This window comes from Doryrhamphus excisus, chromosome 14, assembly GCF_030265055.1.
Source record: "Doryrhamphus excisus isolate RoL2022-K1 chromosome 14, RoL_Dexc_1.0, whole genome shotgun sequence".
In the NCBI taxonomy this organism is placed as follows: Eukaryota; Metazoa; Chordata; class Actinopteri; order Syngnathiformes; family Syngnathidae; genus Doryrhamphus; species Doryrhamphus excisus.
In genome coordinates, this window is record NC_080479.1 from 15,013,670 (window position 1) to 15,040,872 (window position 27,203).

Sequence of the window (27,203 nt, forward strand, 5' to 3'; positions counted from 1 at the left end):
TGGTGTTTTTTTGACCAGAAAAGTGCATTTTCAGCAAGTTGAAAAAATGAAAAAAAAACGACATACTAACCCCTTACGTTTTTTTTCAAAAATCAACGCCCTGAAATACTGGCATTTTATGCGCTTTTTGGGTGCCTCTGGGCCCCCTGGTGAGTGTGTGTGAGGTTTCTGGTGTTTTTTTGACCAGAAAAGTGCATTTTCAGCAAGTTGAAAAAATGAAAAAAAAACGACATACTAACCCCTTACGTTTTTTTTCAAAAATCAACGCCCTGAAATACTGGCGTTTTATGCGCTTTTTGGGTGCCTCTGGGCCCCCTGGTGAGTGTGTGTGATGTTTCTGGTGGTTTTTTGACCAGAAAAGTGCATTTTCAGCAAGTTGAAAAAATGAAAAAAAACGACATACTAACCCCTTACGTTTTTTTTCAAAAATCAACGCCCTGAAATACTGGTGTTTTATGCGCTTTTTGGGTGCCTCTGGGCCCCCTGGTGAGTGTGTGTGAGGTTTCTGGTGGTTTTTTGACCAGAAAAGTGCATTTTCAGCAAGTTGAAAAAATGAAAAAAAACGACATACTAACCCCTTACGTTTTTTTTCAAAAATCAACGCCCTGAAATACTGGCATTTTATGCGCTTTTTGGGTGCCTCTGGGCCCCCTGGTGAGTGTGTGTGAGGTTTCTGGTGGTTTTTTGACCAGAAAAGTGCATTTTCAGCAAGTTGAAAAAATGAAAAAAAACGACATACTAACCCCTTACGTTTTTTTTCAAAAATCAACGCCCTGAAATACTGGCGTTTTATGCGCTTTTTGGGTGCCTCTGGGCCCCCTGGTGAGTGTGTGTGATGTTTCTGGTGGTTTTTTGACCAGAAAAGTGCATTTTCAGCAAGTTGAAAAAATGAAAAAAAAAGACATACTAACCCCTTACGTTTTTTTTCAAAAATCAATGCCCTGAAATACTGGCATTTCATGCGCTTTTTGGGTGCCTCTGGGCCCCCTGGTGAGTGTGTGTGAGGTTTCTGGTGTTTTTTTGACCAGAAAAGTGCATTTTCAGCAAGTTGAAAAAATGAAAATAAAACGACATACTAACCCCTTACGTTTTTTTTCAAAAATCAATGCCATGAAATACTGGTGTTTTATGCGCTTTTTGGGTGCCTCTGGGCCCCCTGGTGAGTGTGTGTGATGTTTCTGGTGGTTTTTTGACCAGAAAAGTGCATTTTCAGCAAGTTGAAAAAATGAAAAAAACGACATACTAACCCCTTACGTTTTTTTTCAAAAATCAACGCCCTGAAATACTGGCATTTTATGCGCTTTTTGGGTGCCTCTGGGCCCCCTGGTGAGTGTGTGTGAGGTTTCTGGTGGTTTTTTGACCAGAAAAGTGCATTTTCAGCAAGTTGAAAAAATGAAAAAAAACGACATACTAACCCCTTACGTTTTTTTTCAAAAATCAACGCCCTGAAATACTGGCGTTTTATGCGCTTTTTGGGTGCCTCTGGGCCCCCTGGTGAGTGTGTGTGATGTTTCTGGTGGTTTTTTGACCAGAAAAGTGCATTTTCAGCAAGTTGAAAAAATGAAAAAAACGACATACTAACCCCTTACGTTTTTTTTCAAAAATCAACGCCCTGAAATACTGGTGTTTTATGCGCTTTTTGGGTGCCTCTGGGCCCCCTGGTGAGTGTGTGTGAGGTTTCTGGTGGATTTTTGACCAGAAAAGTGCATTTTCAGCAAGTTGAAAAAATGAAAAAAAACGACATACTAACCCCTTACGTTTTTTTTCAAAAATCAACGCCCTGAAATACTGGCATTTTATGCGCTTTTTGGGTGCCTCTGGGCCCCCTGGTGAGTGTGTGTGAGGTTTCTGGTGGTTTTTTGACCAGAAAAGTGCATTTTCAGCAAGTTGAAAAAATGAAAAAAAACGACATACTAACCCCTTACGTTTTTTTTCAAAAATCAACGCCCTGAAATAATGGTGTTTTATGCGCTTTTTGGGTGCCTCTGGGCCCCCTGGTGAGTGTGTGTGAGGTTTCTGGTGGTTTTTTGACCAGAAAAGTGCATTTTCAGCAAGTTGAAAAAATGAAAAAAAACGACATACTAACCCCTTACGTTTTTTTTCAAAAATCAACGCCCTGAAATACTGGCGTTTTATGCGCTTTTTGGGTGCCTCTGGGCCCCCTGGTGAGTGTGTGTGAGGTTTCTGGTGGTTTTTTGACCAGAAAAGTGCATTTTCAGCAAGTTGAAAAAATGAAAAAAAACGACATACTAACCCCTTACGTTTTTTTTCAAAAATCAACGCCCTGAAATACTGGCGTTTTATGCGCTTTTTGGGTGCCTCTGGGCCCCCTGGTGAGTGTGTGTGAGGTTTCTGGTGTTTTTTTGACCAGAAAAGTGCATTTTCAGCAAGTTGAAAAAATGAAAAAAAACGACATACTAACCCCTTACGTTTTTTTTCAAAAATCAACGCCCTGAAATACTGGCGTTTTATGCGCTTTTTGGGTGCCTCTGGGCCCCCTGGTGAGTGTGTGTGAGGTTTCTGGTGGTTTTTTGACCAGAAAAGTGCATTTTCAGCAAGTTGAAAAAATGAAAAAAAACGACATACTAACCCCTTACGTTTTTTTTCAAAAATCAACGCCCTGAAATACTGGTGTTTTATGCGCTTTTTGGGTGCCTCTGGGCCCCCTGGTGAGTGTGTGTGAGGTTTCTGGTGGGTTTTTTTTGACCAGAAAAGTGCATTTTCAGCAAGTTGAAAAAATGAAAAAAAACGACATACTAACCCCTTACGTTTTTTTTCAAAAATCAACGCCCTGAAATACTGGCATTTTATGCGCTTTTTGGGTGCCTCTGGGCCCCCTGGTGAGTGTGTGTGGTTTCTGGTGGTTTTTTGACCAGAAAAGTGCATTTTCAGCAAGTTGAAAAAATGAAAAAAAACGACATACTAACCCCTTACGTTTTTTTTCAAAAATCAACGCCCTGAAATACTGGCATTTTATGCGCTTTTTGGGTGCCTCTGGGCCCCCTGGTGAGTGTGTGTGGTTTCTGGTGGTTTTTTGACCAGAAAAGTGCATTTTCAGCAAGTTGAAAAAATGAAAAAAAACGACATACTAACCCCTTACGTTTTTTTTCAAAAATCAACGCCCTGAAATACTGGCATTTTATGCGCTTTTTGGGTGCTTCTGGGCCCCCTGGTGAGTGTGTGTGAGGTTTCTGGTGGTTTTTTGACCAGAAAAGTGCATTTTCAGCAAGTTGAAAAAATGAAAAAAAAACGACATACTAACCCCTTACGTTTTTTTTCAAAAATCAATGCCATGAAATACTGGCGTTTTATGCGCTTTTTGGGTGCCTCTGGGCCCCCTGGTGAGTGTGTGTGAGGTTTCTGGTGGTTTTTTGACCAGAAAAGTGCATTTTCAGCAAGTTGAAAAAATGAAAAAAACGACATACTAACCCCTTACGTTTTTTTTCAAAAATCAACGCCCTGAAATACTGGTGTTTTATGCGCTTTTTGGGTGCCTCTGGGCCCCCTGGTGAGTGTGTGTGAGGTTTCTGGTGGTTTTTTGACCAGAAAAGTGCATTTTCAGCAAGTTGAAAAAATGAAAAAAAACGACATACTAACCCCTTACGTTTTTTTTCAAAAATCAACGCCCTGAAATACTGGCATTTTATGCGCTTTTTGGGTGCCTCTGGGCCCCCTGGTGAGTGTGTGTGAGGTTTCTGGTGGTTTTTTGACCAGAAAAGTGCATTTTCAGCAAGTTGAAAAAATGAAAAAAAAACGACATACTAACCCCTTACGTTTTTTTTCAAAAATCAATGCCATGAAATACTGGCGTTTTATGCGCTTTTTGGGTGCCTCTGGGCCCCCTGGTGAGTGTGTGTGATGTTTCTGGTGGTTTTTTGACCAGAAAAGTGCATTTTCAGCAAGTTGAAAAAATGAAAAAAACGACATACTAACCCCTTACGTTTTTTTTCAAAAATCAACGCCCTGAAATACTGGTGTTTTATGCGCTTTTTGGGTGCCTCTGGGCCCCCTGGTGAGTGTGTGTGAGGTTTCTGGTGGTTTTTTGACCAGAAAAGTGCATTTTCAGCAAGTTGAAAAAATGAAAAAAAAACGACATACTAACCCCTTACGTTTTTTTTCAAAAATCAACGCCCTGAAATACTGGTGTTTTATGCGCTTTTTGGGTGCCTCTGGGCCCCCTGGTGAGTGTGTGTGAGGTTTCTGGTGGTTTTTTGACCAGAAAAGTGCATTTTCAGCAAGTTGAAAAAATGAAAAAAAACGACATACTAACCCCTTACGTTTTTTTTCAAAAATCAACGCCCTGAAATACTGGCGTTTTATGCGCTTTTTGGGTGCCTCTGGGCCCCCTGGTGAGTGTGTGTGAGGTTTCTGGTGGTTTTTTGACCAGAAAAGTGCATTTTCAGCAAGTTGAAAAAATGAAAAAAACGACATACTAACCCCTTACGTTTTTTTTCAAAAATCAACGCCCTGAAATACTGGTGTTTTATGCGCTTTTTGGGTGCCTCTGGGCCCCCTGGTGAGTGTGTGTGAGGTTTCTGGTGGTTTTTTGACCAGAAAAGTGCATTTTCAGCAAGTTGAAAAAATGAAAAAAAACGACATACTAACCCCTTCCGTTTTTTTCAAAAATCAACGCCCTGAAATACTGGTGTTTTATGCGCTTTTTGGGTGCCTCTGGGCCCCCTGGTGAGTGTGTGTGAGGTTTCTGGTGGTTTTTTGTTCAGAAAAGTGCATTTTCAGCAAGTTGAAAAAATGAAAAAAAACGACATACTAACCCCTTACGTTTTTTTTCAAAAATCAACGCCCTGAAATACTGGCGTTTTATGCGCTTTTTGGGTGCCTCTGGGCCCCCTGGTGAGTGTGTGTGAGGTTTCTGGTGTTTTTTTGACCAGAAAAGTGCATTTTCAGCAAGTTGAAAAAATGAAAAAAAAACGACATACTAACCCCTTACGTTTTTTTTTCAAAAATCAACGCCCTGAAATACTGGCGTTTTATGCGCTTTTTGGGTGCCTCTGGGCCCCCTGGTGAGTGTGTGTGAGGTTTCTGGTGGTTTTTTGACCAGAAAAGTGCATTTTCAGCAAGTTGAAAAAATGAAAAAAAACGACATACTAACCCCTTACGTTTTTTTTCAAAAATCAACGCCCTGAAATACTGGCATTTTATGCGCTTTTTGGGTGCCTCTGGGCCCCCTGGTGAGTGTGTGTGAGGTTTCTGGTGGTTTTTTGACCAGAAAAGTGCATTTTCAGCAAGTTGAAAAAATGAAAAAAAAACGACATACTAACCCCTTACGTTTTTTTTCAAAAATCAACGCCCTGAAATACTGGTGTTTTATGCGCTTTTTGCGTGCCTCTGGGCCCCCTGGTGAGTGTGTGTGAGGTTTCTGGTGGTTTTTTGACCAGAAAAGTGCATTTTCAGCAAGTTGAAAAAATGAAAAAAAACGACATACTAACCCCTTACGTTTTTTTTCAAAAATCAACGCCCTGAAATACTGGTGTTTTATGCGCTTTTTGGGTGCCTCTGGGCCCCCTGGTGAGTGTGTGTGAGGTTTCTGGTGGTTTTTTGACCAGAAAAGTGCATTTTCAGCAAGTTGAAAAAATGAAAAAAAAAACGACATACTAACCCCTTACGTTTTTTTTCAAAAATCAACACCCTGAAATACTGGCGTTTTATGCGCTTTTTGGATGCTTCTGGGTCCCCTGTTGAGTGTGTGTGAGGTTTCCACTTTATTTTTGACAGAAAAGTGCATTAGAAGCAAGTTGAAATAATGAAAAAAAACGACATACTAACCCCTTACGTTTTTTTCAGAAAATAACCAAAATCAAACTTTGGCATTTTATGCCATTTTTGGAAGCCACCCTCAAACACTGTATTGCTCTTGATTTACTCAGGGCATCAAAATAGGTAGGGCAGGTTTTATGAATGTATGGATGATGATACAATGTATTTTTGTATTAATGAATGTGCAAGTGGTATGTAAATGATCAATTTATTTTCCAATTCAGGAATAACGGACATGTGAGTCATGTGGTTTAGCACTTCATGCAGTGTAGAGTACAATGGAAATGACAGCCACCAATACTGGACTACAGGACTGAAACAAAGAACAGGTCCCTGCTTTTAATGTTATGGCTGAAGTCCTGGGAGAGTTGGTCCTACTTGGGGAAGAGGTGGATGGTTCCTCCCCAGGATTCTGAGTGGTTCCGGACGATTCTGTGTGTTGACTTGATGTCGGGATGACATCTGTGGTGGAAACCGAGGTGGATGATGAGAGATGTGGTGTTGTGGTCGATGCATCGCCACTGTGGTCGTTTGCGAGAGTAGAAGAGCGGCTGGTTGTGGTTGTGATTGCTGGAGGTGAGATGGAAATATCTTGCTGGGTGAAGCTTGAGTCACTTGTACAGGAGGTGCATGCTGTTACTGTTTGACCCTGCGGGAGAACCATATTTATATACCACAGTCAACCCTCGATCCATCACAGTTCAAACATTAATCCCTTTATTATTATTTACTATTATTAATGAATGATCACTTCAAAAATCCATATTTAAGCAAATGTTACGTATTCTCTATTGTTAAGTATTTTCCAGTTCGAAATACAAATATATAAATAAAATACATATAAATAAATAAATATAAATATAATTTAAATATATGTAAATAAATATTTAAATAAATATAATATATATAAATAAAATAAAATACAAGATGTTGACGAACTGTACTACACTGGCCACTAGGTGTCACCAGTTGTGACAGTGACACTTAACTCTGAATCCCCAACTTCACTTCCTGTCCGTGTCTGGAATTTATTAAGATTAAATTAATATTTAAATTAATATTTAAATTAATATTTATTAAGACACACAAGCACCAGTCTTATTTATGTCTTAAATGCATTATTGTATCTACTATATTGGGTAACAGAAGCGTAAATGTGACTATAGGGGTGTTATGTCATGTCTGGAAGGCTCTAATAATGGTTTTTAAAAAATAGCTTTTTTTATGCCCTAACTATGACGATATTCCGTTTATTAACATTGAATCCTACTTTGTGGGAATTCACTTATCAAGGTTGTGTATGGAACCAATTAACTGTGATAAAAGAGTGATTAGTGTACATGAAACGTGGATGCTACAACTATTAACGGTCCTTGAATGCACCATGCTGTGAGATTCAATAGTTAGTTGGGTTATGGAAGCACTAGTGTCAACAGTAAAGAGATAAAAGTTGTGTTCATTTAGTCACAATCTCATTTAAATAATTAAAAGTTAAAATTATTCAAGCAAATTATTCAACCGGTTGTTAAAACTTCAATGCACTCTTATCTTGCGATATTTCCAGCTCCTATGAAGCTGCCAGATAAAGCACGGCTGCAGTATAGTGGATCGCTGTCGCAGAGGCAAATCATTCATTGGTGGTCATATGCAAAGGTCAAGCACCTGCTTGTTCCAGGTGATTGCATTAGGCATGAACACATTAACCGCACTTTGCATATTGCCTTGCATGTTGGGTAAAGGCTCACACACGCACACCCTTTATGTAGGCTATTATGTAAGCTTTCTGACTTGCATGTGCATGTTTTTGTTGTTTAATTTCACAAATACATGGTTTGTTCATTGAGAAATTATAAACTAATCACCAAAAATAGATTTTTTTTAAAAAAAATCCAGGATTCAAACACTGTGTGTGTGTTATATAAACAATATTTTGCTACTTTTGTGACTATTTGAATCCGACTTTATCTGTTATAAGCCACGAGGAGTCGCGTTCAAAGACACCACGTCATTTAACTTGAATTCACATATTTTTAGTGCATTTTCCGGGATTTCCAAGCATTTTAGTTCATTCATTCATTTTCTACCGCTTTTCCTATGGAGCAAATTGTACTTCCGCATTAAACGTTCGAAGTAAACGCTAAAAATATCCACTTATTCTTTTCGTTTACATTTCTGCTTCTTTCGACCACACGTACACGCATAATAGAGACATTGCCGCGATGTTCTGAGTGTCCCTGAATGCATCTCGGTTTCCGTCTCGTGACAATGAGGAAGTGACGTTACAATTTAAGCATTGGGACTAGAAACGTGTTTTTTTTGGTGCTGGAGGTACATAAACGGTGTTGGAATTGTTGATATGTTGATGTGTTCGGGTCAGAATAACTAATAACTAATTTTAAAAGAGCGTGGGGAGCTATATGTGTCGCCGTCTGTCATACTAACAGAAATTAGTGACTTGCCGTGATAGTCTGTTTATTAATGTGCGTTAATTCCACTAAATAATTTACGTAGTTAATTCAACAAATTATTTACCACCGTTAATGGGCTATTAATGTGTTAATTGCCGTTAATTTACAGAATTTTCAGTTATTTCATTTTACTAGTATATACTATAACATACATGATAATAATATACAATATACATGACTCTCAATCAAGTGAATTAACTAAAATTACTTCAGTATCTAGTTAATATTTCCGAAGTGATCCTACCTCAGTCCAGCTTGCCGTCATGAAGATCAACCACACAGAGAAGACAACCTTTGGTGTTTTCTCCATAGTCGTCTTTTTTTGGTTTCTTTTAGCGGAACGCCTGTCCCCCAGTTTTTGCTGGTCCTTTTATAGTGGCCACGTCTCTGTTGCACTGATGCTGATAAGAGATAGTTGTCAGGGAGAAACATGAAAAAAAATATTATGCACTGTATTCTGGAAAGAAAGAGAAGATAAGAGAAATGTGCCCGGTATGAAAATTAGAACGATGCCCGATAGAATGATTGGAGAAGGCAAACATTGTATTTCACCATGTGTCTATTTGTAAAAGAACACCACCTTACCTTTTGTACGATAGAAAGTGAATTTAATTCACAAAAAACACTTTTCCTTTTCAGTATGAAAAACATCCACTTTCGACCTCACTCATGAAAAGAAAGTAAACAACTGGCAAGGATATGGTATGATTAACTCGATCACCCGAGGAAAGAATTTGACAAAAAAAAAAATCACTTAGCAAACAGTGACATTGACATTTTGATAGGATATGAATTCCTTTAAGCTTATGTTCATATTTTTTTAACAAAAACAAGCACAAGATGGAATTGTTGGAATAACTTAAGTACGACTTTGTACAAATACTACTAAAAAACAGCATTAGGTTGCATTGGTTCGTGCAGATTTGCATGGTCTTTCATTTAATCATTCTCTCTTCCTGATGTTAAGACCTTTGTTAAGGTCATCATGGGGCATAGGCATACTTAAAAATATATATTACTTTAAAATAATTAATAATAAATTACATGCAACTAAACAGGCAAACAATGTCTAATGTTAGCATGTTATATGTACAAATATACAGCAAAAGAATAACACAAAACATTTTATGGATAAAAAACAATTGTGGATATTATTGGATATGGATTATTATGGATATTATTATATTATATTATTTTTTTCAAAAAAACAAAACAAAACAGGCAGCCTACAACGTAAACACGCCAATTCTGAAAGTGACCTGTGGGTGGCAGTCGTGCGCATTTTCTGTATTTACACTGCCGTAAAATATCAGTAGAAGTAGATTATGAATCGGCGCACATAAAGAAGACTTTTTGTTTGGAATTATCCACGAGAGAGAAACGTGTTGTGTAAGTATTTTGTCAGTTTATGCATATCTAGATATTATACTATGCAAAGGTTGACCTAATACACACTATGCGACTCCTGCTTTTTTATTTAATCGCTAAGACATTTAGCCAGCTTAGCTAGCTTGTCGCCCCTTTGTTTGGTACTGTTAGCGTGTTAGTCTCGTATGTAGTATCTAAAACACAACATGTCCTTTTAAAAATAATAACCTTCATTGTGTTAGTATATTTATCGGCGTTGTGGTCCCAGTCTAACGCGTCTCTTTCGCTGTTTATCATTGTGCTATCTTATAGTGAATGTGTGCTTTAGCTGACGTATTACGAGGTACTGTATTTACTCACGCTTTTGGGTTTTTAGTGATGGCAGCATCATTACCACAGAAGCCAGGCATGGCAGGGATGCCCCCACAGCAGCAGCAGCAGCAGCAACCTCACATGCCCCCCAGTGGCGCTTTAGTCGCAGGTCAGCAACCAATGCCACCCCAGGGTGCCCTGAGGGAGATCTCCCCTGTGTTCCTGTGTCGGATCGGACAGGAGACCGTCCAGGATATTGTCACTCGGACCATGGAGATCTTTCAAATTACACGAGCCACGCAAGTAATGATACCTTACATCATATAACTATGTCTACCTTTCCATCCAGTTGTTAATTTTCTATTCCGCTTGTCCTCAATTAGCTTCCCAACGGCGTTACTCAGAGCCAAGCCATGTATCAGGATCGCTTTGGAAAACTCCAGGAACATCTGAGGCAGCTCGCTCTGCTTTTCCGCAAGCTTCGTCTGCTATATGAACGCTGTGTGGAGATGACTGCTGACCTGCAGGAGGGGCCGGCAGAGGTCAGTTTTTTCATGCACAAAACGTGTTTTCTGCAGAAATGTATATCTCTATGTTATATATAAGTTAAAATGCATGTCTTTTCAGCTTGTACCCTATGTTGGAGAAGAGCTGGTCAACGTCAGAGTAGAGCCTTGTAGTCCTGCCGTCCACCAGGAGAGAAAAGAAGTCCTTGAGGTATGTTCCGCTTTTTCCTGGTTAATAAGTCATATCACATAACATGCCTTAAATTGTAGTTATAGTTATATGGACTGTATATGATTACAATTGATTCTTTACTGAAGAAATGCAGTCTAAATATCGTTCACTTTAAATACTGTATACCACAGACTTGTAGAAAGTGAATGGACCATTTTAAAACCCCATTTTATGCTAAACAACTACTATATCAACTATTTAGGTGCTTTGTGTACCATACAGTGGAACCCTCTTGTCATCCAGCCTGAAGTGCCTCTAACTATGCAGGATTACAACGCCATCTGCTGGCTGGAGTTGTGACAACAAGGCAGTCATTGTAATATGTTTGAATGCAGAGCTGTAATTAATTGACAAATAATTAATTTGTAAACTATGGGAAAAGCCTCCAGGTTACAGTGGTAAATGTACAGTTGGACATAATCACATATTGTCATGGGAAAATGTTGAATTAACTCACAAGACTTGATTCATAGCTATAGCACTCTCTTAAAAAAATAATTTTACTTGCAATATAAAGTATCATCTGAATCGTCACTTCCTTCTAATCCATTTACAGAAAGTACGTCAGAAGAACCAGGAGATGAAGGTCATCATGGATCAGATGAGGAACCTGCTGTGGGACGTGAACGCCATGTTGACCCTAAGGAAATGATCAGGTGCTCAGACTTCTTAATTGTCCAAGGGGGGGCCACGGACTGCATAATGATATTATTTCTATGGGACAGCCTTCAAGTTGCACAGTTTTTTTAGGAGCTACTATTATGTAAGGGTTGGAAACAATTGATGACCTTTGTCATATATTAGTTGAGATAAGTTATGAAGCATACATTTGTATCAAAATCTTCACTTTTTTGCTGTCGTGCTGACGCAACACCTGACGTATTCATTGGCGGTCGTTCTTCCAGTGTTTTGCTAATATTTTGGTCATTACGGCTAAAAAGGTTGAGATGCAGGGTTCCGACGACCCCCTTGGCAGCTACTGTATACATCTCAGGTGCTTTGTAGAGAGTGTGCGTATGTGCTTCATTAGTCTTCCTTAGTGCTCAGCAACACGGTTTTGCCCTTTGGATTTGCCTGTGGGACTGGCATAATGGATCATTTTTTTTGTAAAAAAATTTCTAATTAAAATATATGAATAGAAGCTCTGCATCTTCTCCTTTTAAAAAAAATGAAGATTAAGTGACCGACATGTCATTTCAATGCAGATTACCAGAATTGGACGAATGACAGATTCATCAAACACCACGTCAGAATCTGCATTTTTCAAATCATTTTTATTGGTTTTTAGAGTTGTCGCTGTTTTCTTGGCAAACTGCTTCCTTGCCCAGAAATGCCGAGACGAGAATAGCCAGAGAACATGGCACCGGTACCGACGTCCTTGGATGGTGTTTGGCAGTTGCTTCTTAATTTTCCACAGCACTCGCATCGAACTTCCTGTATTTGCTTTCCAATGATCGTTATCCTTTGATTAGGATCCCATTGACAGGACTTACATTCCCCGTCATGATCGGGGGTCTGTCTGATGATTGTCCACAAGACAAGTTTATGAGGCAACTCTTCCACTTTTCTGATTGGTCCATTGGCCTTGTCTGTTGTGGGCACGTTTTACAGGTATGTTCACCATCATCATGCCCTCTCTAAGTCTTTATACTTCTTACGGAGGACAGACACTTGATCCTTGAAGAGCACGGGGTCAAGGCGAAACTGAGAGTGGACCAGAGGCATGTAACCAAACCAGTTGGCAAACGTGTTGACACACTCCTGGCGCTGGTTGAAGTGCTCTGGGTTAGCCCAGGGGACATTTTTTGTACCCTGCTGGGTAAAAAATAGAACACACCGGGATTAACAACAATGGGAAGTATCTGCAGCACAGGTGGTAAGTCGAAGGCCGCCATGAAAACGCCCCCTGTTGCGGTGTCACAAAGAACTGGTACCTGTGGGCTGGGGAGCTCCTTGTATTGCTTCCTTTGGGCCACTTTGATTGGAGGCAGGTGGGTGACAGAAGACACCAGGAAGTTCATCAGGATGTCTTCGCAGTTGGTGGTGCGATCCACCAAGGTTCTCAAAGACTGGGGCAGGTAGTGTGAGAACAGGTAGTGGTAGTACCTGTGGGGTGACGGTAAACATATGGACATGAATAAAAACATCGGTACAGTATCGATACACAAGCATCAAATGTTGATGTCATATCTAAACGACTCAATTTGTGACATGCTTGAGTCGTTCATTGTAAAACAGTACAACAGTAAACTTACCACATAACCGTAATACTCTGCAGGAAATAGATAATACTTAATAATAGCTACTGAAACTATAACTATGCATGTGCTGGCGGTTGTACAGTAATTTCTCATTTATTGTCGGTAATTGGGGGGCACCACTAATTGGTATTCCTTCTTTATAAATGCTTGTAAATATTCTTATTCATCCATCCATATTTTTATGAATGTAATGTTTACGACCTAAATATGTTTTAAAATATTAGAGACCTCTAGACATGAAATAGCACCCCTATAGTCGCGTTTGCATTCGTATTACCCAATATAGTAGACATAATAAGTCTTGTACTCCTGTGTGCTGCTCTATATATGTTCCGGTGCTAGTGGACAGGAAGTAGCAGTGGCGGTTCAGAGTTGAGCTTTAGCTTGACATGGGTTACCGTGGCAACAATAGCCCGTGTTAGGGATTATTGTGCCTGTTGAAAGATAATTCCAACCTGAAATAAAAGCCTGTTGCTCTGGCGATCTAGTCTGGTGCTTGTGTCTCACCGAATATTACAGTAACAATGACACCTAGTGTACAGTGTAGAATACTACAAATCATTCCGACACCTTTGAATGCATCTCCTGAATGCCTTGTTTGTATTTTAATTTTGCCTTTTTTATGTTTAAAAATTCGTAATTGAAGTCAAGAATTATGTAAATGTACTTTTTTTTTTTACTCTTAATAGTTTGTATTCAACCATATATATTTTATATATTTCATAAAAAGGCAACACAATATATTAAACAAAATATTTGATCATTTTAATGCTTTACCTGTGGTAGAAGGCAGCGCCAGTCAGGACTATTGAGTAGTCATTGGTCCATTTGGAGGTGTATCCCCAGGCGTGTTTTAAAGGATCCCAAAAGTGGCTCCTGGGAGGATATCCCACGATCCGATCTGGGAAACTCCGCCACACCAGGAAGGCGAAATTCACCTAAAAAGTACACAAACGATGAGAACGCTACATTCTTACAGATATATGTATGTACACACACACACACATATATATATACACACCTCACTAGTCAACAGGACCGTATCTTCATCCAGACTCAGCACCGCATCGGTTTCTATAGCAACGTGAGGCAGGAAGCGACTGGTGGTCTGTGAGAGAAATCCATGGGTGAATCTTACAGCGCCGCAGGCTATGTGTTATTTGTGAGATGAGGTGCATGAGTCACACATGATCTTGTTACAATAAATGAGATTTTACCACGGAGGCTAATAAAAACAGAATGAGTGACATGAATGACTTGCGTTGGGAGAAAGAATCCCGTATAAACAGATGAAAAGACGTCAAAATGACAAATCACGTAAGGAGGTGAGGATGTAGAAAAGGAAGATAAATAAGTGGGAGTTTGTCAAATTGTCACTCGGGCATCACCTTCCTCTTGCCGTCCGTTACGGTGAGGGGGACCGGCATGGGAGGCCATTTGCTTCGACCGGGTGGGGGCTTCTCATTGTTCCAGAGGATGATGATCTAGGGCAGCAGAGAAATCATTTACATTTATCAACATTAGCTGATAATATGAAATAGTGTGTGCCAAATATTGGATAAGGTCTATGTATTACTTTCTCAGTAATGCAATGATTTTCCGTCACCAGTGATTCATTTTTCTATTGGGTTAGCAGTGACATAACAAATGGCGATACCTTTTTTTTCCTAGATGTTTTACAATAGGGAGGATAAAAACCAGAATATAATACAAATAATACACAGAAGTTATACTTTGTACAGCTACTACAACCTAAGGACAATTACCTTTGCATAATGAGGTACATAGTGTGCATTTAATATAAATAAAATGTATTATAGGGCGGCATGGCGGTCGAGTGGTTAGCGTGCAGACCACACAGCTAGGAGACCAGGGTTCAATTCCACCCTCGGCCATCTCTGTGAGGAGTTTGGTACTCCGGTTTGGTACTCCGGTTTCCTCCCACATTCCAAAAACATGCTAGGTTAATTGTCGACTCCAAATTGTCCATAGGTATGAATGTGAGTGTGAATGGTTGTTTGTCTATATGTGTCCTGTGATTGGCTGGCCACCAGCCCGTGGTGCACCCCCGCCTCTCGCCCGAAGACAGCTGGGATAGGCTCCAGCACCCCCCGCGACCCTCGTGAGGATAAGCGGTAGAAAATGAATGAATGAATGAAAATGTATTATAAATAAAGGAAAATGATAAATAAAGTTATGCGGTTTGCAGTTTTTTACTCGTCTCATTTTATTTCTATTTATTCTAAATGTGATGATACATAGCATTCTATACTAGGTCACTAAGTTACTCACCAAACTGTAATGTTTGGTGAGATACACAAGCACCAGACTTGATCGCCGGAACAACAGGCTTTTATTGCAGGTTGGAATTATCTCATAATAAGCACAATAATCCCCAACACGGGCTACTGTTTGCGACTGTAACCCACGCCAAGCTAAAACTCCACTCTGAACCACCGACGCCACTCCCTGTCCACTCTATTAATTCTCACATTTACAGTAGCTACAGCAACATACACAAGCACAAGACTTGTTTTGGCTTATTTTACTCTTATGTCTATTATATTGGGTAATATGAGTGTAAAGGTGACTATAGGGGTGTTATTTCAGGTCTAGAGAGCTCTTATGTTAAAAACTATGCTTAGGAGTTGATAAACAGGTTTTCTATGCTCCAGCTATGAAGGATTTCCCTTCAGGTCTGGAAACAATTAACTGATAAATAAATTCTGTAGAGACAATATTATGTCTTGATTTTTTTTTCAAAGCATAAAAGCATGACATTGTGTACTTTTAAGTCCGTGTTTGGCCGACTTACTTGTGAGCAATACTTGGACTTGGAGACCACCTGAAGCAGCTTCATGATTGGCTGAGACTGGGACACCAATGGAGAGACCGCGTGGATGACGGCAGTGAACTCCTGATTTGGACTGATGCCTTCAGCAAGGTCACACACACACACACACATATGCAGGGGACCATTTTTAGATTTTGACATGCCCATTCAGCTTATACAGTAGAGGTAAAGGTTGGAAATTATTTCATCATCTTTATTACATATGTGGCAACAATAATTCTACACAGAGAGGCTTTTAGATGCTAAGAACTAATGAACTGTATCATCAAGACATTTTTAACCAGGATTCCCAACCTAGGAAGGGGCTTTTTCTCTTGTCCTCCTCCTCCCTCATTAACGCTTACTATATGACTGCCAGCTATAAAGGTCATATCTACATGTGCATTTTGTGTTAACAGATATGAAATGAAATCAGTGTTGAGTGTTGTTTACCTAAGCCCAGGTAGTAGAAAGGAAAATGTGCAAGGTGAGTGGAGTATTCCGGCAGGACGAGTAGACCTCCAGGCAGGGAGTTCCACATGTATTTGTTTCTCGATATGTGAGAAAACACACGGTCCTTAATGATCTGCGGAGGAAAAACGGAGAATAAAAATAAAGTGTTTTTAATGCCTTAAAGCAGGGGCGTCTATACCTTTTTCACTGGGGGCTACTTTGATATTTTTTTAAAGCAACACGTAGATATAATAATGTTTGTACATTTTCTATTCATAACATTATGACTTTAATCCCATGATATCATAATTTTCCCCTAACTTTATTTTGTTTTTTTCTCAAATTATTTTTCCTCATATTACCATTTTATTCTCAAAATCTGGACTTTTCCTTGTTAGAATAATGATTATTTTTAATATTTTGACTTTATTCTAAAGAAAATATAGCCTTTTTCCCAATGTTTACAAAATTTCCAATTATTTATTCTTGTAATTATGACTTTATACTTTAATATTTGGACTTTATTAAATACTAAAATATTTTTTTCTGCAACCTAGTGTTCCAATAATTACTTTACTCACACTATTATGACTTTATACATATATATTTTTTGCAATTTATGCTACAGAAATGTTATTTTCCCACATAGTTACATTTTCATGAAATTACATCTTTTTATGTATATATTATTTTATATATATATAAAATTATATTTTTTTCTGTTAATATCTGCAACCTAGTGTTCCAAAAATTACTTTATTCACACTATTGTGACTTCATACATATATTCTTTTAAAATTTATGCTACAAAAATGTTATTTTTCCACATAATGTTACATTTACATTAAATGACGTTTTATGTACATATTATTCTATATATTTATACATATATACATTATATTTTTTCTGTTAATATTTCACATCTTGTGAAATCACTGCAATTTTTCCCCATTTTTGCTGATGTTATATTTTTGAATCTACTTGACACCCCTGCCTTAAAAAGAAGCATTCATCTGATGTTGAAACAGGAGTTCAGAACCTTTAAATAGCATTCCCAAACAAAATATTTCAATACAAATTAATTTCCCTCACAGTAAATGTGAAAAAATTAATATAACATCGTCCATCCTTTGCTGTTTGTCTTTACATGGCATTCTTGTCATTCATTGTACTACCCATTACTACCACCAGGGGGTGACAAAAAGGCGTCATCCAAAAGGCGTCCCACCGTGAAGTCCTGTGCTTCACTGACCTCAGGCTGACTGCACAGCTGTCTCCCATGGGGAGAGGTTCCCCCTCAGCTTGCTGTATGTATATAAGCAGCTTATCACCAACCTCCAGAACCTTGCCTTTATTATCTCCAGCATAAATCCCCAGCAGAAAAAAAAAACACACTAGGGGCAGCTAGACTTTGCTTTTATAAACATGAGAGCGTAAAGCCGACATGTACTGCTCACTGTACGGTCTCTCCGAATTTCACAGACGGGGGGGAAAAAAATCGTATTTCGACAAACTTTCCCTGCACCAAAAACAGAGATAAATACCGTGAATACAAATTCTGAATCTGTAGCGGAACAGGTGACACAATAGAAAGCGAGAGGACGACATGATGATATTTGTAGCATGATGATACATCATGACTATACATGAGACAGCTGTAATGTCAGGTGTGCACTGCTTTGAAAATGTGCCCCCCCCCCCTTCCCCACAGAGCAGCAGGTAGGAACCCAAAGGACTAATCATAACAACATTAATGCTGAACGTTTTCATCAATTGTGCCTCAAGGATCCAAGACTTAGTATCAATTAGTATTTATTTTAAGTAGAGCTTACCTCCAGTGTGGTGAGGACGATCTTGTCCACGGAGGAGAAGTAGGCTTCCCACAACATCTGGGTCCTCTGTCTGAGAGCCAAGACTCGCTCATTCCTGACTGCTCTTACTGTAGATGGAACCTGAACAGAAACCATTTAGACTAATGAGAAAACATCATTTACAATAATGACACACAAGACATGAACTATAGTGTTATTTCTTATTTTTTTTGTCACACTTAAATGTCTCAGATCATCAAATGTATTTAAATATTACTCAACAACAATACAAGCTGAACGCAAAATGCAGTTTTTTTTAAATGATACCACACAGATAGCCAGACATTCTCCTTCAGAGTCTTCCAGGTCCAGAAGCAGCAAAACAGCCCCATACCATCACACTACCACCGCCATATTTTACTGTTGGTATGATTTTCTTATTTTTGAAATTTTATTCTAAAAATTTGGATTTTTCCTTGTTAGAATGATGATTATTTTTTATATTTTTTACTTTATTCTAAAGAAAATATAGCCCTTTTTCCAATTTTTACACAATTTCTAATTATTTATTCCCGTAATTATGACTTTATACTCATAATATTTGGACTTTATTGTCCTATTTTTTTTTCTCTGCAACCTAGTGTTGGAATTTATGCTACAAAAATCCTGAAGCAGCAACACAGCCCCATACCATCACACTACCACCGCCATATTTTACTGTTGGTATGATGTTCTTATTTTTTTAAAGCAACACATGTAGATATAATAATATTTGTACATTTTCTATTCACAACATTATGACTTTAATCCCATGATATCATAATGTTCCCCTAATTTTATTTTGTCTTGTTTCTCATTATATTACAACATAACACTAATTCAAATGATTTTTCTTCATATTACCATTTTGTTCTAAACATTTGGACTTTTCCTTGTTAGAATTATGATTATTTTTAATATTTTGACCTTATTCTAAAAAAAATATAGCCTTTTTCCCAGATTTTACACAATTTCTAATTATTTATTCTCGTAATTATGTCTTTAAACTCATAATATTTGGACTTTATTGTCCTAAAATATATATTTTTTTCTGCAACCTGGTGTTCCAAAAATTACCTTACTCACACTATTATGACTTTATACATATATTCTTTTGGAATTTATGCTACAAAGCAAAACCGCCCCATACCATCACACTGCCACCACCATATTTTACTGTTGGTATGATGTTCTTTGTCTGAAATGCGGTGTTACTTTTACACCAGATGTAATTGGACACACACCTTCCAAACTTTTGTTTCGTCGGACCACGGAGTCTTGGGGATCATTGGTTTGGTCTTTGCCCAGTGTCTTTCTTATTGTGGAGTCATGAACACTGACCTTTTGTGGGGTCTTTTGTGACCTCTTGGATGAGTTGTCACTGCACTCTTGGGTTAATTTTGGTTGGCAGAACACTATTAGAAAGTTCACAACTGACTCCTGTTTTTGTCATTTGTGGATAATGGCTCTCACTGTGGTTTGCTGGAGTCCTAAAGCTTTATAAATGGCTTTAATTTATCTCAATTAATAGGGGGACAATCAATTTTTCCACACAGACCCATGTATATTTGTTTTTTTTTCTTTCCTTAATAACAAAAACTTTATTTAAAAACTGCATGTTGTGTTGTCGGTGACTAATATTAAAATTCATTTAATAATCTGAAACATTGAAGTGTGACAAAAAAAATACACCACTGTACATTTGTATGCCTTGGTTTAAGATTAAACAGATTAATCACAAAAACACTTAGCCTCTGATTAACTCGTGTCAAGCTCCCTATAACCTAAGCTCACAGTGAACGTGTCCCTGGTTGTGTATCACACAAGGACGCACAACACCACTGATGAGGTCAGGCTGTGCAATGTTGCAGTAATTGAGCCCCAATTAAACATGTCTCCTTGTTTGTGTTTCATGTGTCCAGCTCCCATTTCCTGTGCGGTGCAATCCAAGGGGAGACGTCATTTGTGCGATAATGCTGCTCATTGAGAGGACGCCAGCTTTATTTGTTGTGTGTGTGACACGATGTAGGGGATGTGCGAGCCGGTGCCTTTTGAGCCAGAGCTGGATTAAGACCTCAACAGTTAATCACAGCAGCCCGGCATGCAGCTAGTATACGGTTTGATAAAAAGGTAAGGGCTTTGTAGCGCTGCTTGGTAGTGATTACATGAAATCCACCTAAGAGACTTCATATAAATGCCTTTTGATGTAAAGAATACAGGAGCAACAGCCTTGGCTGAGACCGTTTGTGTCACATATGATAGTGAGACAGTAGTGGAATGGTGCGATCAAGTCTATTCCTTTTCTAATTAGTGCAATTTTGTGCGTTCAAATACTCGTTGAGGTGTATTACCTGCAACAGCAACCTCTCGTCCCCTTCGACGACAGCCTGGTTCCACTGTATGACGTCGGAAAACGGCAGCTCCCAGCCGTTGCTCAGCAGCACAGGGATGCACGCCGCCTGAACACATGCAACATAATCATAGGATCACCGATCAGTGCAGTTTGATTCTCGGAACACGGTAAACCCAAATGTTCAAAGTACTTAAATAATTTAAGTTATGCATATTCAAAGTTCTAAAAAGTTAATTATGTCAAGTTCATTTAACATGTTCCATTTTGAGTACTTTTAACTCATATGTTGTGGTTAAATTGAACTATGGCTATATTAAGTAAGATTAACTTAAAAACATAGTTTACATAGTTTATATTTTTGAGTAAGTAAGTAAGTAGTTAAAACATTTTGAGTGCGATGTGGACACCCCTGCCTTAAAAGGAAGCATTCATCTGATGTTGAAACAGGAGTTCAGAACCTTTAAATAGCATTCCAAAACAAAATATTTCAATACAAATTAAACTTAATTATGTTAAGTTCATTTAACATGTTAAGTACTTTTAACTAATATGTTTTAATTAAATTCAACTATGGCTATATTAAGATTAACTTAAAAACATAGTTTACATACAACTTAATTATGTCAAGTTCATTTAAAATGTTGTTCCATTTTGAGTACTTTTAACTAATATGTTTTGGTTAAATTGAACTATGGCTATATTAAGTAAGATTAACTTAAAAACAAAGTTTACATACAACTTAATTATGTCAAGTTCATTTAACATGTTTCATTTTAAGTACTTTTAACTAATATGTTTTGGTTTAACTGAACTATGGCTATATTAAGTAAGATTAACTTAAAAAAAAGTTTACATACAACTTAATTATGTCAAGTTCATTTAATACGTTGTTCCATTTTGAGTACTTTTAACTAATATGTTTTGATTAAATTGAACGATGGCTATATTAAGTAAGATTAACTTTAAAAACATAGTTTACATACAACTTAATTATGTCAAGTTCATTTAATATGTTGTTCCGTTTTGAGTACTTTTAACTAATATGTGTTGGTTAAATTGAACTATGGCTATATTAAGTAAGATTAACTTAAAAGCATAGTTAAAAGCATACAACTTAAGACACTGTAAATCCGAATGCTCAAAATAATTAATTGGTTATACGTATAGTTAACTTAAAATGATCTTAAAGGTTCTACTTATAAATGTTGATTATCAGCTGCATTATCTGTTTTTTCAGTTTATTTAACTTGTAATTTTTGATTAATGTGAACTTTTTTGCAGATTTGTGTAACCTACTTAAAAGAAATAACTGGTAGTTAATTAAAAAGTAAAAAAGTATCTTTTAAACATGAATAAATTAAACCATCAAACCTATTTTCACCCCCAAATTAAAAACGTATATCTAATATCAACTCCAAATATTTAAGCACTGATATACACAAATGTTCAAGTTTATGAACTAAAAAAAAAAAATGTGGCAAATGATTGCCTTACTTTTTTTTTAGTTCTGCTAACTTATTGGTGTTTACAGTGAATATATCTATGTCTTCACAATTAAAACGTTAACTAAAATAGCTGTTAAAAAATGTGAATAAAATAATATATTCCATGTAATAAGCTACTAGTTGACCCATGACAAGAAATTCTTCCTATTTATGCGCGGCTGACCCCAATAGTGAGGCCGCAATGAGTAATAATTTCAATTTATCCTTTTCCCACGACGCCCTGCAGGTTTTGTTTGGGACTTGAACACACGCAAAAGCAAATGCGGCTGACCGTGTTGACAGCACTGCTGACTGTTAGTGTACTAATGAGCAACAGCCACTCAGGGGATGTACTTTAACATGCTAGGAGGGGGAAAATGCTGCAGAATAAGAAGAAGGAAGCGGTTGATACAGGAAGGTGTCGTGCTTTATTGGAGATGACTTTTGATGTTGCCTTATCCAGTCGCTCGCTGACAGCTGTTTGATGTTGGGCTGCTATTTTTTTTTTTTTTCCTCCATCACCTTCCCTGCTCTCTACATCCCGACTATGTTGATAACTGTCTCTCTTTCGGTGCCCTCTTTTCATTTAACGTCCACTCGTCAGTGGTCTGCAAGACTTTATAGGTCAGTTATTTAAAAAAAATGAATTAAAACACAGCAACAGCCAAAACTGTTGAGATCAAACGCTCTCCCCGGCCGCCCCCCGCAGGGGGGTCTCCCACATGTGCGTTTCACCCGAGAATAGACCTGCTGAAGGACAGATACATAAATGGGAATATGTGTGTGTGTGTGTGTATATGTGTGTGTGTGTAGTAGCCCCAGGTTACAAGGTCAAAGTGATAATCCAAGTCCAATCCAGGTCCTTGAAAATGGAATTGCACCCTGGAGGTCATGTGAGTCCTGCTCTGACTCAAGGGTGAGTTGCCTACCTCAGGGATCCTCAATGGTGGGTCACAGGCATTCAAATACCGGTATGTAATCAGTACAATTTTAGAACTAAAAAAAAAATAATAATTTATATGGTTGAATACCTTGGGCTACTATTAAAAAAAAAAAGCATTTTAAAGCAAATTTTTCCACACTTTTTACTAAATTAAGCATTGCTAAACATTCATTCATTCATTTTCTACCGCTTATCCTCACGAGGGTCGCGAGGGTGCTGGATTTTTAACATTATTAGAGCCCTCTAGACATTACATAGCACCCCTATATTGACATTTATTTTGCATTACTTAATGACAGACATAATTACAGTAAACAAGTCATTTAAAACATAAATAAGACATCAGTAGTTTTTTTTTAATTAGGGATTATTGTACCTGACATGCAAGAATTCAAACCTGCAATGTTTGGTAAATAAGTTTGGTGCTTGTGTGTCTTATCAAACATTACAGTAACATTGCTGACACCTACTGACCAGTGTAGAGTACTGCATATCATCACCACTTTGGATTTGAATGTGTCTTCTGAATGCTTTATATTTGTATTTTAGATCATTCATTCATTCATTTTCTATCGCTTTTGAGCGTTGCGGGGGTGCTGGTGCCTATCCCAGCTGTCTTCGGTCGAGAGGCGGGGTACACCCTGGACTGGTCGCCAGCCAATCACAGGGCACATATAGACAAACAACCATTCACACTCACATTCATACCTATGGACAATTTGGAGTCGCTAATTAACCTAGCATGTTTTTGGAATGTGGGAGGAAACCGGAGTACCCGGAGAAAACCCACGCATGCACGGGGAGAACACACAAACTCCACACAGAGATGGCCGAGGGTGGAATTGAACCCTGGTCTCCTAGCTGTGAGGTCTGCGTGCTAACCACTCGACCGCCGTGCAGCCCCCATTGCTAAACATAAAATGGCTAAATGATCTAAAATACAAACATAAAAGCATTCAGAAGACACATTCAAATACAAAGTGGTGATGATATGCAGTACTCTACACTGGTCAGTAGGTGTCAGCAATGTTACTGTAATGTTTGATAAGACACACAAGCACCAAACTTAATTGCAGGTTTGAATTGTCGCACGTCAGGCAAAATAATCCCAAATAAAAACACTACTGATGTGACCGTAACTAAAAATTTACTCTGAAACCCCAACGTCACTTCCTGTCCCCTGGCATCGGAACATATTTTATGTCTTATTTACATTTTAAATGACTTGTTTACTGTAATTATGTCTATGTCATTAAGTAATGCAAAATAAATGTCAATATAGGGGTGCTATGTAATGTCTAGAGAGCTCTAATAATGTTAAAAACCATAACCAAGGAAAGAATAACACTCTAGCCACTAAAATGTATTTTGGGCATGTAAGTATGGTAATTATTGATTAAAAAAAAACCCAAATAGAGTCAATTCGTATTGATTGACATAAAAGTGGGTCGTGACTTAACGACCACTGGAAAATACTGGAGGTGTCTGAAGAGCGTTTGCATGAAGAGATGAAAAAAAAGCTTCAAGGCACTGTACAGTACGTAGGAGTTGGCTCGTCCCTGTGTATTTTGGAAAGCTGGCGATACGTTTCTTACCACATTAGTAATTGCCAGTTCTTTTGTGGGCTTGGCTGGTACCAAAATGAAGAAAAATATACTTAAAAAAAAAAAACAACAAAAAAAAAAAACTTAAAAAGTGTCTCGAATGGAGAAAAGAAAAGGAGAGGACAGAGAGGCGAGACAGAAGGAGCGATACACGATGCCAAGCCTCGTGGGTTGTGTGCAGATTTGTCCATTCAGCCTCCACACACACACACACACACACACCCACACCCCCACACAGTGTGGCCAAGAGAGAGCGCAGTAGCCGCCAGAGGAGTACAGCAATGAGCGAATCTAAAAACAGCGACTACTGTTTCCTGCTCCAGTGCGAGAGCATCGACTTGGGTGGCAAAGGGAGAACTACGGCAGCAAAACACGTTGAAAGCCCACTCACTAAAAGCCGTAGCACGTTCCCCCTGTGGACAACAGTGTTTGTCGTCTTATGGGCCCCATCTCAGCTTTATGGGCCCATCTCTAGGCCACATTTTTACACAAATGGGCTTTTTTTTCAAGTTACAATTTGTGTTTTGGTCACTCTGATGATGTTTTTGTGCTGGTTAGACTGAACAAAATGTGGTGGATATCGCCATTGTTTTGCCATCCATTTGCAACTTGCCTATAGGTCTTAATTATGTTTTTAATTGGCCTGCGTAATTATGTAAAGAATAAAATAAAACAAAAATAACATTTTCTTTTGTCTTTTGCACAGAATATGTACCTGCAAAGACTCCAGGAAGCGGAAGGATCCCAGGCGTCGACCTCGAGGGACCAAACAAAAGGTGGAGTTGTGGAGCAGTTCCTGGTAATCAAACCTAGAAAGGGGGCAAACAATACATTGGCATACTTTATTATTATAAGGACACACTGTTACATAGTAATGGTAATGGTTTCATTTCATTTGAACATGCATCAGATTACAATTGAATGCATCACATAATCAGTTCACAGTTCCACATGTCCAAAAGGAGTAGGAAGAAGCAAAGCTTATTAAATCCTACCCCTCCATCTGGTACTTTTACAATCAGTAAGTGATACATTTGTTCACTTCCTGCTTTCCATAATACAGTTTAAGGTTGTTTTTTTTAATAATAATAAATAATGCACTTCTTATGTACGTTCATTAATTCATTTTCTACCGCTTTTCCTCACGAGGGGCACGGGGGATGCTGTCTTCGAGCTGGACTGGTGGCCAGCCAATCACAGGGCACATACAGACAAACAACCATTCACACTCACATTCATACCTATGGACAATTTGGAGTAGCTAATTAACCTAGCATGTTTTTGGAATGTGGGAGGAAACCGGAGTACCCGGAGAAAACCCATGCATGCACGGGGAGAACATCTAAACTCCACATAGAGATGGCCGAGGGTGGAATTGAACCTAGCTGTGAGGTACGCGCGCTAACCACTCGTCCACCGTGCAGCCTTTTACCATAATTAAGACTTCATATTTTTACTATATTCCCGTATTGTTACTATATTCCCGCAACTTTTCAAAAATGAAAATGTTGACTTCAAAAGACTTGACTTTAATATTTCAACTTTATTCTATTAAAATGACTATTTTATTGGATTTCTTCTTTTAATATTTAGTTTTTGTTGAAAAAATTACAAGTCTCACAGGGGTATGCTTTAGCCTATCCCAGCTGTCTTAGGGCGAGAGGCGGAGTCCATCCTGAACTGGTGACCAGCCAATCACAGGGCACATATAGACAAACAACCATTCACACTCACATTCATACCTATGGACAATTTGGAGTCACCAATTAACCTAGCATGTTTTTGGAATGTGGGAGGAAACCCGGAGTACCCGGAGAAAACCCACGCATGCACGGGGAGAACATGCAAACTGGAATTGAACCCTATGAGGTCTGCGTGCTAACCACTTGACCACCGTGCAACCCTGCTTGTGTACTTTTTCAACCTAAAAAAATGGTTAATTATTTCCAGACCAATTTATGTAAGTGATAAGTGAATTTCCGCAATGTAGGATTCACATCAAATAAAATAAGCATCTTACTGTATGTGCAGCCATAAATCACCCAAGTTCTTCGTTTCCGTCCACAGACATGATGGCACCACTTAGAGTATATTCAGCCACTGTCACTTGGGAAAAATATGCTCACAAGCAACTATTGATTTGTCGCTGTAAAAAGCCCATGTTTCATCGTGCTGTGATGCAAAAAAAAAGCCTAAATGCAAAACCTCGGCATCAATCATTCCTTCAACCGCTCACTGAGACAGGTGCTTGCATGGCTGTACTGTATATTATGTGTCATATTTCTGTTTATCATGAATTCATCTTCTGCTTAACACAAATTCCAGTATGTAGTATTATACACTTTGCGGTTGCAATTGAGATGGTGAGTGTGACCCACTTATTGCTTGTATTGTGGGCTTGCTGTTTTTGTTGTTGTGCACATAACAATGCATGACTAGGGGCCATATAGTGGATGTTGTGGAGTGTGTGTGTGTGTGTGTGTTCTTTAATGATGGAATGCCTGCCTATTGTGGCTTGTATGGAGCCCGGTAATAATGAACAATGAGATGCCACGGAAAGGGGGCGGGGGCCAACACAGCATTATGATGCTGTGCAGTAATACACAACTGCAAACTAGTAATGGTAAGTTTTAGTGGTGCAAAAATAACTGACATTATTGCTGTTTTTTTTTTTTTGGTTGACTACGGCTTATAAATAGTCCAAAATATGCATATTTTATCAAATTGTACTTATTCTTGGCATAAATTTTACATTATGATA

General features: G+C 38.4%; 3 protein-coding genes across 9 annotated transcripts in view; 1 reads left to right on the forward strand and 2 right to left on the reverse strand.

The window, feature by feature from the left end:
• Positions 1 to 6,020: 6,020 nt before the first annotated feature.
• LOC131101390 (uncharacterized) lies at positions 6,021 to 10,431 on the reverse strand. 2 transcript variants are annotated; one of them, XM_058046470.1, is made up of 3 exons: positions 9,972 to 10,431; positions 8,488 to 8,644; positions 6,021 to 6,424 (listed from the first exon to the last, which is right to left on the reverse strand). In XM_058046470.1, the coding sequence occupies exons 2-3, from the start codon at positions 8,551 to 8,553 to the stop codon at positions 6,035 to 6,037; spliced, it is 456 nt and encodes a 151-aa protein (XP_057902453.1). In that variant the 5' UTR covers positions 8,554 to 8,644; positions 9,972 to 10,431; the 3' UTR covers positions 6,021 to 6,034. The 2 variants fall into 2 exon arrangements, with proteins under 2 accessions (XP_057902453.1, XP_057902454.1); XM_058046471.1 differs by lacking the exon at positions 9,972 to 10,431 and adding an exon at positions 8,829 to 8,905.
• zgc:114119 (Mediator of RNA polymerase II transcription subunit 30-like) lies at positions 9,473 to 15,281 on the forward strand. The gene is made up of 5 exons (XM_058046469.1): positions 9,473 to 9,632; positions 9,988 to 10,226; positions 10,307 to 10,465; positions 10,551 to 10,640; positions 11,218 to 15,281. The coding sequence occupies exons 2-5, from the start codon at positions 9,990 to 9,992 to the stop codon at positions 11,311 to 11,313; spliced, it is 582 nt and encodes a 193-aa protein (XP_057902452.1). The 5' UTR covers positions 9,473 to 9,632; positions 9,988 to 9,989; the 3' UTR covers positions 11,314 to 15,281.
• Positions 11,635 to 27,203, reverse strand: part of LOC131101388 (exostosin-1c) — a 71,268-nt gene continuing 55,699 nt past the window's right edge. For 4 of the 6 annotated variants that reach the window (XM_058046465.1, XM_058046466.1, XM_058046464.1 and 1 more), the window contains 9 exons: positions 25,158 to 25,251; positions 20,410 to 20,517; positions 18,041 to 18,160; positions 16,209 to 16,341; positions 15,738 to 15,856; positions 14,311 to 14,406; positions 13,944 to 14,030; positions 13,700 to 13,860; positions 11,635 to 12,767 (listed from right to left, as the gene is read on the reverse strand). In XM_058046465.1, the coding sequence (XP_057902448.1) occupies positions 12,299 to 12,767; positions 13,700 to 13,860; positions 13,944 to 14,030; positions 14,311 to 14,406; positions 15,738 to 15,856; positions 16,209 to 16,341; positions 18,041 to 18,160; positions 20,410 to 20,517; positions 25,158 to 25,251 (1,387 nt within the window). In that variant the 3' untranslated portion in view covers positions 11,635 to 12,298. The remainder of the gene's footprint in view (positions 12,768 to 13,699; positions 13,861 to 13,943; positions 14,031 to 14,310; positions 14,407 to 15,737; positions 15,857 to 16,208; positions 16,342 to 18,040; positions 18,161 to 20,409; positions 20,518 to 25,157; positions 25,252 to 27,203) is intronic. The other 2 variants (XM_058046468.1, XM_058046467.1) reach the window with 2 other exon arrangements.